The 12,580-nt window shown below is 42.9% G+C and overlaps 1 protein-coding gene across 9 annotated transcripts in view; it reads right to left on the bottom strand.

Moving 5' to 3' along the window:
* The window catches only part of Zfp292 (zinc finger protein 292), an 80,243-nt gene extending 70,418 nt beyond the window's left edge, over window positions 1–9,825 (bottom strand). For all 9 annotated transcript variants that reach the window (XR_015620049.1, XM_087550847.1, XM_087550845.1 and 6 more), the window contains exon 1: window positions 9,637–9,825. Coding sequence is in view for 4 of the 9 variants with exons in the window: in XM_087550843.1 (XP_087406969.1) it covers window positions 9,637–9,798 (162 nt within the window). In the remaining 5 variants the exon portion in view is untranslated. The remainder of the gene's footprint in view (window positions 1–9,636) is intronic.
* Window positions 9,826–12,580: the final 2,755 nt, after the last annotated feature.

The following is a 12,580-nucleotide window of genomic DNA, read 5'->3' on the forward strand; positions in this document are numbered from 1 at the left end:
GCCAAAGAGTTATATGATTTGCTATGAAATTATTATCTAGATAGTATTTTTGAGTGAAATAAACACACATAAAACAAGTCAGGGCTGGGAATGCAGCACAGTGGTAAAGGGCTTGCCTAGCTGACACAAGGCCCTACTTCTACCTCTCAGTATGCAAAAGAGAAACTATTTTGTAATTTAATGATGCTGTGTATCACAGCATCCTGGCATGTGATGGTCATGAAGTGGTAATTAAATTTTGTTGTATTAATAGTGTACTATAGTCTCTTGCATCTCCTATAATATCTAAACGTAGGTCCTTAGCTATAAATGATGTACTTTTGTCTTTTAAGAAATGCTTTACTTTCATTTTTACGTGTGTGAATGTATGTCACATGTGTAGATGCCCACGAAGGCAAGAGGACACTGGATCCCCAGGAGCAGGGGTTACAGAAGGTTATGAGTCACCCAACTTGGGTGCTGGGAAGTGAACTAGATCCTCTGGAAGAGCAGCAAGCAGTCCCTCCCCACCTGCGCTAGCCTTGAGCTCTCCTCCATCCCTCTTCTCTGGAATGCTAGGATTACAGGCACAAACCACAATTCCTGGCTTAAATGATTCATTCCTTCTCCTTTAATCCCAGAACTTGGGAGGCAGGGGTGGAGTGTGTGTGTCAGAGTTCATCTAAAGACTGAGTTACAGAACAGCCAAGGCTACACAGAGAAGCCCTGGTTCAAAAAACAAAACAGAACAAAGAAATTTAAAAATTTCTTTAATCCAGTAGCTGAAAGGCATATCCAGATGCTATCTGGGTGGCTGAGGTCAACCTGGTCTACACAGCAAGTTCTAGCCAGACAAGCACTGCAGAATGAGACCGTTTCAAAGAAGAAAGGAAAAAGAAAAGTTCAGTTTTTCAATTATGTCAGCTGGAGAGGGAATGTCTTATCATGTTGCCCAGGCTGGCCTCAAATTTACAGCAATCATCCCCTGCTCAGCTTCCTCACTGAAGCTGAGGGCCACCACTCCAAGCCACAGATTTTTTTCTTTTTATTATTTACTATGTAATCTGCATTGGAGCCCTGCTAGGTCTCCAGACTTCAGAACTGCTTTACACTTAGCTCTGCCAAGTGGCTGGAACTCAGTGGCAGACAGCTGTAAACAGCTGTTTAAATAATTGCTTGCGGGGTTGGGGATTTAGCTCAGTGGTAGAGCGCTTGCCTAGGATGCGCAAGGCCCTGGGTTCGGTCCCCAGCTCCGAAAAAAAAAGAACCAAAAAAAAAAAAAATTGCTTGCAACTGTGCTAAGTAGGAAGTCTGTTAACTCTCATGCTCGGTATAAACTATATTTAAATTTGTACCTGTTTCTAGCTGGCTATGCTGCTGTGACTTAGTTATCTAAATGCAAAAACCCCTCCCATTCACCGTTCCTCAACAGCACAGTTCTTTTCTGGGAAGAGGACAAATATCCAAGGACAGGACTCCTACAGCTAGCTATTTCAGGAACTCAGAGCCCAAGATTTTAAGACTAAATGGCACTACCACAAATAATGAGCTCTGTGTGTGTGTGTGTGTGTGTGTGTGTGTGTGTGTGTGTGTGTGTGTGTGTGTGTTTTAATGACAGTTTTAAAACTCCAATTTAATCTTTAAAACAGAGGCTAAGCTGAGGATATGGCTCAGTGGTAAAGCACTTGCCTAGGGTTCAATCCCCAATACAGTCAAAACAAATAAAATGTTTAAAAACAAAGTCTTGAAACAGTCACAATCAACCAGTCAACCAGCCCAGTGTACATCGTTAGCAAACATTATACCCAAGCAAACCACTCTTCAACTAAATTGGCTTCTTTTTCAGTGAATAATTATCTTAAAGAGCCTTTAAGAACCCTGCTGGAATGTTTCTATTTAAATTCCTAAACAAATAACTTCCCATTATACTGTATTCATCTTAGAAATAAAAAATACAAATCACATTCAAAATTACTTGTCGGTCTTCCAGAGATTGTTAGGTACTTGAAACCAGGAATCATGGCCACCCATAATAATAAGTAGTCAATAAAAGTACAGTCAGTACCATTCAAAACCCTCCATCTAGACGGCCAGATTTTATATCAGTAACTAGAGAAATTATTCTGAAACAATGTAACACACAGTCCCTGAGGAATCCTGTGATCTCACTGTAAGCCAATGTTAAGAAACTATGGAACATAATTAAATACTACAGTTACATAAAAATAAATATATGCTAACTTTCAAATAACAGGAAAATTAAAGATCTACAACAGGTTCTCTTGAAAGTCCATGTTCTACTACTCTGCACTCCTCCCATCAAGTAAAACTTGAAGCTATTTTTTCCTCTTCACATGCATAGCAGGGAAGGAGGGTGACATAGAGGCCACAGCCTTCGGCATCAATTAGAAATTGCTCATCCTCATAAGCAATTTCTAGTTCTGTGTGTTCACTGTATTCTCTAGCACAACTCCTGCTAAGGTAAAAATTCAAAATGTAAACAAATTCATCTTTAGCTCACACATCTACAGCTAACTAATGTTCTATAAGGTGCCAAGAAAATAAATTAGGGGTGGATACTGTCCTCAGTAAGCGAACTGGGAAAATCCAACATCCGTAAGGAAAAAAATCAAGCTGAAATGCTTTCTCTCACTATATACAAAACAACTCAAAATAGATTAAAGACTTCAGCATAAACATAAAACTACAAGAGGCCTATACATACTGGGTGTGGGCCTTTTGCATATAACTCTAAAAGCAAAAATAGGTAGCTGGTGTTACATCCTGCTAAAGGCCTCTGCAGAACTTTCTATACAGGAAAGAAACAAGAAAAAGAGAACCTTCTGAATGGAGGAAAAAGGGGTTTTACAAACTGTACTTCTAACAAGGCGTTAATATCCAGAATATAAATAATCCAAACAAACAAAAATTTAAAAAATCTAACTCATAAATTTAAAAAAAAAAAAGACCTAATAGGTTCTCAGAAGAATCTATATATGTATTTTTTTTTAAAAGTCCTGAACTCCACTAACTATTAGGAAAAATGCCAACTAAAACCACAATGAGAAGGCTGGTATCGAGGCTAGCTGATTGGAAATGATTGCTTAGTTTCTGCAAGGTCCTGGGTTCAAATGAAAAAAATAAAAATAAAAAGAGTAACACCATGGGATCACCTCACCCCAGTCAATGGTTATTACCAAAAAGATGAACTTAAAAACAAAAATTCCCTAAGAGCCAAAGCCTCAATGCTGGGTCCACATCCAAAAGAAATGAAATCAGTGTGTTGAAGAGGCGCCATCCATCCACGTCAGGATCAGTGGAGACTATTGAAAACAATCAAGAAAGGAAATTAACCAAGTGCTCATCAGTGATAAATGGATAAGAAAATGTGAGCAACGTACACATTGGAATTCTATTCAGCAATAAAATGGTGAAATCCTGTCATCTACAAAAACAGGGACTAAACTGGAAGACATGAAGTTCGGTTCAATGAACCCAACACAGAAGCACAAAACAAGTCATCTCAGTCATATACAGAACCAGAACTGTGGAGCCGGAGACTTGGGAAAGAGGAGACAAACGGAACTTAATAATAGTAGAAACTTACAATTACGTAGGATGCCCTAGTACATGTTAGAGTAACAGTAATCATGTAATGTGTTTTCCAAAATAGCTAGCTAGACTCGGGGATATATAGAATGACTTCATTATAAAGAAAACTATTGATGTTTTGAGGTGACAGAGCTGTCAATCACCCTGATTCACTATATAAACACAACAGTAACATACTATCCCACAGAAATGTACGATTACCTTGAGTGAAGGGAAGGGAGGAAAGCAATGGAGCCACCCGCCCACGGTGGTCTGTACTTACTATAACTCCAGCACTTAGGCCAAGGCAGGAAGACCCAGGCAGCTTATGTGCATTTTGAGACTGTGTTTTGTTTTGCTTTGTTTTGTTTTGTTTTAAATGGTGGGGGGAGGAAAGGGAAGAGAAGGGAATCGGGAATTGGGAATTGGTTTTTGATATTATTGGGATTTTTGCTGTTGTTGTTATTCTGAGACAGGTTCCCCTAGCTGGTCTAGAACTCAGCAATCTTTCTGCCTCAGATTCCAGAATGTAGGGACCTGGCTTAAGCTTAAAATACAGAGCTGTAGGAATGGCACTGCAAGTAAAGGTGCTTGCCACACAAACCTGACCATCTGAAACTGATCCTGGATCCCGCTGTGGACAGACAAGCCTATCTTGAAAGAAGTATTCAGACTTTCACTGCATTTACAAACACATGCAGAAACATACAATGCTGCTGCTGCTGCTGCTGCTGCTGCTGCTGCTGCTGCTGCTGCTGCTGCTGCTGCTGGTGATGATAATTTAGAAGTAAGCAGGGCTAAAGAGAAGGGTTCAGTGGTAAAAGCACATGTTGCTCTTGAAGAGGACCTGAGGCAGGAACCCAGCACTCTCCTGGCTGCAGCTCCAGGTCCTATGGAAGGCAAGGAGGTTCTTATGATCACAGATAAGCACTAAGAAACCAGGAATGTCAAACTCCTGGGGTTGTCCCATCAAAGGAAGGAATGCATAATCCTCTTATCTGCCCTGAAGGCCAGGAGTGGATGTGGGTAACAGTCTGGTGACCACGCCTCTTACTGTGAGTTTGTCAATCTATAGAACCTATCTTTATGAAAGGTGTCTTATGTTCAAGGAGTTTAGATGCAGTCTTAAACTTTATTGTACACATGGAATTGAATCAAGTATCACGGAGAAACCTTTTGCCAAACTGTGCTGTGCTTAAGTATGTCTAAAATAAACTACTTAAGGCCAGTCCTGATATTTAGCCCTGTTGAACTGTGGCATCCCTTGGCTTGTTACTCTGCTGGCCATGGTGATTGAAGAGACCGCCCCACGAGGTTCAAAGGATTTGACACTCTTTCAAGCTTCTGAGGACACTGTACACAGGATACAGACATAAATGCAGGCAAATCACCATATACATAAGATAAAATGAAACCTTTAAAAGTATTTTTTAAATAATATATAAATAAAAACCAGGCTAGCAAGATGGAGAAGTCAGTAAAGGCCTGAGTTTGATCCCTGGGACCCACAAGGTAGAAGAGAACTGTACTTGACACAAGCTGGAATTATCAGAGAAAGGAGCCTCCCTTGAGGAAATGCCTCCAAGAGACCCAGCTGTAAGGCATTTTCTCAACTAGTGATCAAGAGGGGAGGGCCCATTGTGGGTGGTGCCATCCCTGGGCTGGTAGTCTTGGGTTCTATAAGAGGAAGCTGAGCAAGCCAGGGGAAGCAAGCCAGTGAGTAACATCCCTCCATGGCCTCTGCATCAGCTCCCGCTTCTTGACCTGCTTGAGTTCCAGTCCTGACTTCCTTTGGTGATGACCAGCAATGTGGAAGGGTCCCCAACTTGCTCCTTGGTCACGGTGTTTGTGCAGGAATAGAAACCCTGACTGAGACAGATTGATAGCAGCATAGTGGGGTATTCCTGTGACATTCTGACCATGTTTTGGGGAGGATTATGGAAGGACTTTGGGCTAGAAGAGCCATTGGATGTCAGGAGCTCTGTGGGGTGTTCTGTAGGAGCTTGGAAGATGATGTTGAAAACAATGCAGAAGATGGAGGCCTGGCTTGTGAAATTTCAGAGGGAAGACTAAAGACTCTTATCAGGGCCATTGCTTTTTTTATTGTAAAGATTCTATGATTTTGGTTAGCTGGAGCTGAAGAATCTACTGTGATTAATAAAATACCAGAAAACGAAAATCTTTTAGTAGAAAACAAAATCTTCGTGTTACTGGGACAACTGATGCTGGTTAGCTGGAACTAAGAAATTAGTGGTAATTAAGAAGAGACCAGCATCACTGAGGTGAAATCTTCTGGGAAGTGTTTTCTGAGAGCACAAAGAAGCTGTGTTCCAGAGATAGCCAAGGTTGTACCTCATGCTGCAGCTGGACTTGGTAATGTGTAAGAATCACCAGGTAGTACTGGTTTTGAAGGCATGAAGGGGTCATGAAGAACAGCTGAGGCTGGGCACTGTGAGAGGCCATGGGAGGCCATTGGTGAAGGTGCAGTTTCAGTTCCAGCCGATGGCCCAGCGCAAAAGGGATCATGCAAAGGATTTGAGGCTTGGCACTATGAAAAGAGCCCATAATCGGCTGTTAGTGAAGCCTAGTTGCAGCAGAAGACCCTAGTGCTTGGAGATACCAGTACCATGGGATGATCACCAAGAATAGCAGCATCAGTGGAGTGGATCGAGCTGAGCTTAGAGTGCTACAGAGGGCAGAGCTGGAGAAGGGATGCCATCCCTTTGAGCCCAGAAGATTATGAGTAGATCCCAGACATTGGATGGTTCAAGTTTGATTTTGATTGTGACTGTGCCCTAATATTTTTCCCTCTTGAAGGAACAAAGTATTTTAGTAGAGCCCACGGTTAAGAGACTTTGAAATATAAAGACTTTGAATTTTAAAAGAGATTGGATATTTTAAAGAGATGAAATTTTTAAATATGGGAGAAATTGTAAAGACTGTGAGACTTTTAACGTTTAGATTTGGGGGAAGAATGAGAAAGGGTTGAGGCCTAATAGTGATGTGTTTGTATGTCAAGTTGACAAGGGGTCGACTGTACTGGCTGGTTTTGTGTGTCCACTTGACACAAGCTTGAGTTATCACAGAGAAAGGAGCATCCCTTGAGGAAATGCCTCCATAAGATCAAGCTATAAGGCATTTTCTCAATTAGTGATCAAAGGGGGAGGACCCATTGTGGGTGGGGCCATCCCTGGGCTGGTAGTCCTCAGTTCTGTAAGAGAGCAAGCTGAGCAAGCCAGTAAGTAATATCCCTCCATGGCCTCTGCATCAGCTCCTGCTTCCTGACCTGCTTGAGTTCCAGTCCTGACTTCCTTCGGTGATGACCAGCAATGTGGAGTGTAAGCTGAATAAACCCTTTCCTCCCCAACTTGCTTCTTGGGCATGGTGTTTGTGCAGGGATGGAAACCCTGACTAAGACAGGAACTCCTGCAAGCTTTCCTCTCACTTCTGCATGCTGTGGCACATGCACACATAAGACACACACAGACACACAAATAAATGTAAATATAACAGAACAATCTTTAAATAAATAAGCTCAAAATTGAGGACTTTAAAACAATTGAGCCTCAATGCTGACAGAATATTAGCTCTGAAGTCCAGTGACTGCCAAAAGTTTATTTATCCTGGCATTCTTGGAGCATGTGGACAGCCCAGGTCTACAGGAGAAAGACATAAAAAATGTTGAATGGTAATTCCAAGGTTAGAAAACAAGACTTAATTTCTGGCTCCTCCTGCATCTAACATTGAATCCCATGTTAAGTAAGGTAGATATCCAGACAGAATTCTAAAGAGTCTGAGTTACAGTGCAATCTAACTCTCTCTTCTGTCTCCTACTACAACCTGAAACTCACTATGTAGCCCAGGTCTTCAACTCTGACCTGCCTGCCTCAGCCTCCTAAATGCAGGACTAGAGATCTAGAGACCACTTTTATAATTTGTAACTTGGGAACAGGGAGCATAAACTAATCTTTAGAGAACAAGCCTAGCACCCAAGCATGGACTAACACCCAACAACATGGGACACACTTGGAATGCCCACACTGTGAGACGGAAACAGGAAATGCTAAGGTTTAAGGTCCATGGAGTTTGAAGCCAATATGTCCTCAATAGGAATTACTACTTGTAATTTTTTGAAAACCACTAATGATTATTTCATTACTATTCAATTTTTATCAACAAATTAATAAAAAAATGATTTCTATACCTTAATGACTTATTATATTACTTAATAAAACCACTATAGGAAATTATTTTTAAACTGTTTTATTCATTAGAAGTAACTTTAAAAGGCCAGTCAGTGGTGGCACATGCCTTTAATTCCAGCACTGGGGAGGGGCGTGGGTGAGGGGAGCAGGTGAATCTGTGTGTTCAAGGCCAGCCTGGTCTACAGAACAACCAGGGAGACACACACACACACACACACACACACACACACACACATCCTGTCTTGAAAAAAACAAAACAATAAACAAACAAAAAGAAGTGATGTGAAAGCTGGTGATGGTACCTAGAGTCCCTCAGCTAAATCCCTAATACCATTTTAAACACACACACAGTGATACTTTTCTATCAGTCTCAAAAATGAAAGAGAAACCCTGTAGTCTTCATTGCATGAGGCTTCATTTTCCCAATATTATCAATCCTTAAAAACCATCAGTGACTCTACTAAGAAATTAATACTCCGATCTAAAATAGACCCCCCCCCCCACAGATTAAAAAGCTGACTCCAAACTGGTCATTGTGTCACAGATCTGTAATCCTAGTATTTGGGATGGTAAGAGGTAAGAGGATGGTAAGTAAGAGGACCACCCAAAATTAAATGCCAGCAAGGAGAACATGGTAAGACTGTCTTAAAACAAGTCTCACCCCAGGAAAGCCTTATTTGTAAATCCTACTAAAATAATTTCTCAGGTTTAAAATAAGTTTTCTGCATATAAAGACCTAGTAAGAGATAGGCGATTTCAGGACAGAGAAAATAGCGAATTTCAAAGATTCTTTAATACTAAGGTTTAGAACATTGACTCTCTAATGCTGCCTCCGGATCCGTTATCTTACCTGATGAACTTTCTGACTGCATATATTTGTAGACAACTCATCCTTGATCCTATATATCTTTTTAAAAAAAAAATGAACCATCGAATAATGCATGAACATAAAGTACATATAGCAATGGAGACTCTTCTGTATGTGAACAGAAACCCTATATCTGATCCTATAAAGAAAGATTTCAGAATCTGGAGGCTGTTAACTGTAAAATGCTAAACTGCTCCACCATTGTTCAAATTTCAGTGTTTCCAAAACAAAACCTCAAGAATGACACATCCATTAGGTCCACTCTTCATGTTAAAAACGGCCTCCTCAACTAGGCAATTTAATCGATGTACTCACTCCATAGCCAGCAGCAGCTCCTTGGAATCTCCACACATTAACTGGGGGAAGTCATAGTTAAGACCAGATGTAGACCCAAACTCTTGATTCCTGTCATTTAGGATGCATTCTAAACCCTAGCTAGAACATGTTGCTGAAAAGCAATGTCCTTGGGTAAGAAAAGAATGGAAAGGTCTAAAACTGACCCAAGCACAAATCCCTTGTCAACTAAAGACACTTAACAGGAAAGAACCCAAGAAATGTGAGGGTGGGGATGCATGGGGGGCCGGAAATCGTACTCTTCCGGAACGTAAAGGCGAAACAGGCACTGGAAAAGCCGCCCCCAAGGGACAACTGACTACGGAACGGTGACAGCTCCTTTGCACCGCGGAGAGCAGCCAGCAGCTACGGCCGCAGCGCAGACGCCGCCGCCACTCCCAGCTTGCAGGTCCGGCGGGATTGGCTCAAGAACATCAACAAAGACCCTACGGTCGCAGCCTAACCCAACAACAAAGGCCGAGCGACTGCGCGCCGCGGCCGGGACAGGGACTGGCGCGCGACGGCTAGCTGGGCGCCCGCGGCGCAGCCCGGGAGCGTGCACAGAGCCCGAGGCTGGCCGGCCCAGTCCGGCCTCTGAACACAAAGGCGCGGACCGCCCGCGCTCCGGCCGCTGAGGCCCGCGGAGGGGGAGGGGCTCACCTGGCACAGCTGCCGGCAGTAGGCGGCGGCGGCCTCCACCGCGGGCTCCCGGCTCTCGCACAGCCGCCGCTCCAGCTCCTGCAGCCGCTCGCCCAGGCGCCGCAGCTCCGCCGCGCAGCTGCCACCGCTCAGGCGCTCCTGCTCGGCCTCGTCGTCCGCCATCTTCGCAGCCCGCTCCGTCGCGTACGCACCTGGGTCACGTGATAACACAATGCCACGTTCGGCGGGGTCACGTGCCGGGTGCGCTGGCACGCCTGGGCGCACGTACAAAGGCCGGGTGTGGGGCTGACGACCGCCAGTGCAGTGCTGCAGCAAGCTGAGGCTTCGGCGGCCGCGGTCCGGGCGAGTGCAAGGTCTGCGGAACAACCGGAGGCCAGGGCAGGCTGCTTGCTCTGATTCTGGGCCAACCCGAGAATGCCTCCTGCAAGCACTTTAGGTGTTGGAGGCCACAAAACACACACACACACACACACACACACACACACACACACAATTGGGTCAGAACAAAATGAGAGGTTCAATTCTCATTCTGGAAAATCTAGCAGCTAACCCGAGAAAAGGATAGTGTGGAGAGAATTCAAACAGTCCGAAATGACTAATGTTGTAACCCGGTGGTTTTTAAGGCACAAAAGCTCTTCTAAAATCCGGTTACTGATAAGCGTTACAAGAATCAACACCGAGTGTAAGTTCGTGAAAATAGGTCGAGGAAAAGAACCCTACTTAAGGATGCTAAAGTTAAAAGGGAACACGGATATCAAATACTAGCAGCGACCCTCCTCTTGGTGCCGCAAAACAGGTGACCTTCTAAACCATATTTTGCTTGCAAGATGAAAACAATATTAGGCATTAGAATAGTAGAAGAGAGCTGTGTGTTGTGTGCACCGTTGTGATCTCAACACTTGCAGGCAAGAGGTTCAGAAGTTCATCCTCTGCTACGTAATACTTTCTCTGCCAGCCCATGGCAGATGAGTCCCTAAACCAAATTTAAAGGGGATGGGAGGTGGAATAAGAAGTACTCGGGAAATCAATGTGCTTAACCATAAATTTCATAATTAAGCTAGTAGCAAAACCAATGTTTGAGGGCTGGGGATGTGACTTAATTGATAGAGTGCTTGACTAGCTCTGTTCAGTACAGGACACTGCTTAAGTCAGGCAAAAGGCACACAGCTGCACGCTTAATCTCAACACTCCCCTGACAGGACTATCGGAAGTTCAGAGACTACACTATATAGTCAGTTTCAGGCTAGCAAAAACAAACAAAACAAAACACCCCACAACCTAATGTTTATGTAAGAGGCACGATATCTGTCTTACAACTGAATCCTTTTAAAACAAGAAATAGAGTTGACATACCTGGTCATTTTACTATTGTGTTCTGGCTGAACTATATTTTTCTTAAGTATAGTTATCTAAAACAAAAATACAGCCTGGTGCTTCACGTAGAACTGAAGCACAAAGGAAGCTAGAGTTGAGGGTCTCCTGTTCCAATCCAGCCTGGGCTACATTGTAATACCGGGTCTCAAAAAAAAAATAATTTTTAGTGTATACAGTGGCCTTTTCAGAAAATTGATATAATAAAGCCAGATGTAATCCTAGTACTTGGGAGGTGAAGGGAGGAGGACATTAAGTGGAAACTGTTCTAGAAATACTGTGTCGCTCAAGTGAATGTTTTGTAATGCATGTTTTCAAATCATTACATAAGATGAACAAGCACATCCAAACCTTCCAGAAAACAGCATCAATGTTGCATATTAACAAGACAGAGGGGCTGGGGATTTAGCTCAGCGGTAGAGCGCTTGCCTAGGAAGCGCAAGGCCCTGGGTTCGGTCCCCAGCTCCGGAAAAAAAAAAAAAAAAAAAAACAAGACAGAATCTCCTAATGTTTGCTTATGCATGAGACCAGGGGAGCACACTGTAGGACTAAGGATTTCCCCTACTGGATTGAACAGTGAAAAAAGAGTTGAGGAGACCAATGAACATAGCTGTTTTGTCTTTGCCTGGTTCCCGTAGACACTCTATCACTGAGTTTTACCCTGCACCCTCCTTGCTTATAATTTTAACTTTGCAGTTTATTTTCCCAAGTTATATATCTGAAGTATTGAAGTTTAATAAATGTATGCTATCTTAGTATTAGTGAAAATATGAAAAGAAGTATGTGCTTAGCCAATATACCAGTAAATCCAAGGGCTGTAAAATAAACAAAGATTAGGAAGCTCACTTTTCCCGCAATTCAATGGTAATGAATTACACCACACTTCATCTACAGGAAGGAAAGTGTGTAGAGGCAGGTGTGGAGAGAAATATCCAAAGTGAAATGTGCTTGAATGTTTATTTTTAAATGATTATTTAGGGCTAGGGCGTAGCTGAATGGAAGATCATGTTCGTGAGACCCTGGTAATGGAGGAGGGGGAGTTACCTAAAAAAATGTCCTTCCTACCTTTCAGGCCATGATACCTGAATGAATAGAGAAGCTAGAGAGATAGGCTCAGTGGTTAAGAGCATTTGCAAGTTTTCCAGAAGACCAGAATTGGAGTCCCAGCACCAGGTGGCTGCTTCACAGCTGTCTGTGAGTTCGGTTCCAGGGGATGGCACCTTCTTCTGTCACCAAATATGCAAGTGGTGCACAGACCTCATTCGGGTATAATACCCCTACATATAAAATAAAATTTTAAAGGAAGCTGGAATAATAAATTGATCTGAGTACTAGTACAGCCATATAAATGCAACTGTGCCTTCCACTTTTATGTAGTGTCTGTGACTATTAAACTTGAGAATTGTGAGGAGAAAGACTGTCTTGTTAGAGTTTTATTGCTGTGAAGAGACACCAGGGCCATAGCAACTCTTATAAAGGACAATATTTCGTGGGGGCTGGTTTATAGTTTCAGTTTAGTCCATCATCATCATGGCAGGAGGACTTGGTAGCTAAGAGTTCTCCATCCAGGTCT

The sequence above is a fragment of the Rattus norvegicus genome, chromosome 5 (assembly GCF_021556685.1).
Source record: "Rattus norvegicus strain SHRSP/BbbUtx chromosome 5, alternate assembly SHRSP_T2T, whole genome shotgun sequence".
NCBI classification, from domain to species: domain Eukaryota; kingdom Metazoa; phylum Chordata; class Mammalia; order Rodentia; family Muridae; genus Rattus; species Rattus norvegicus.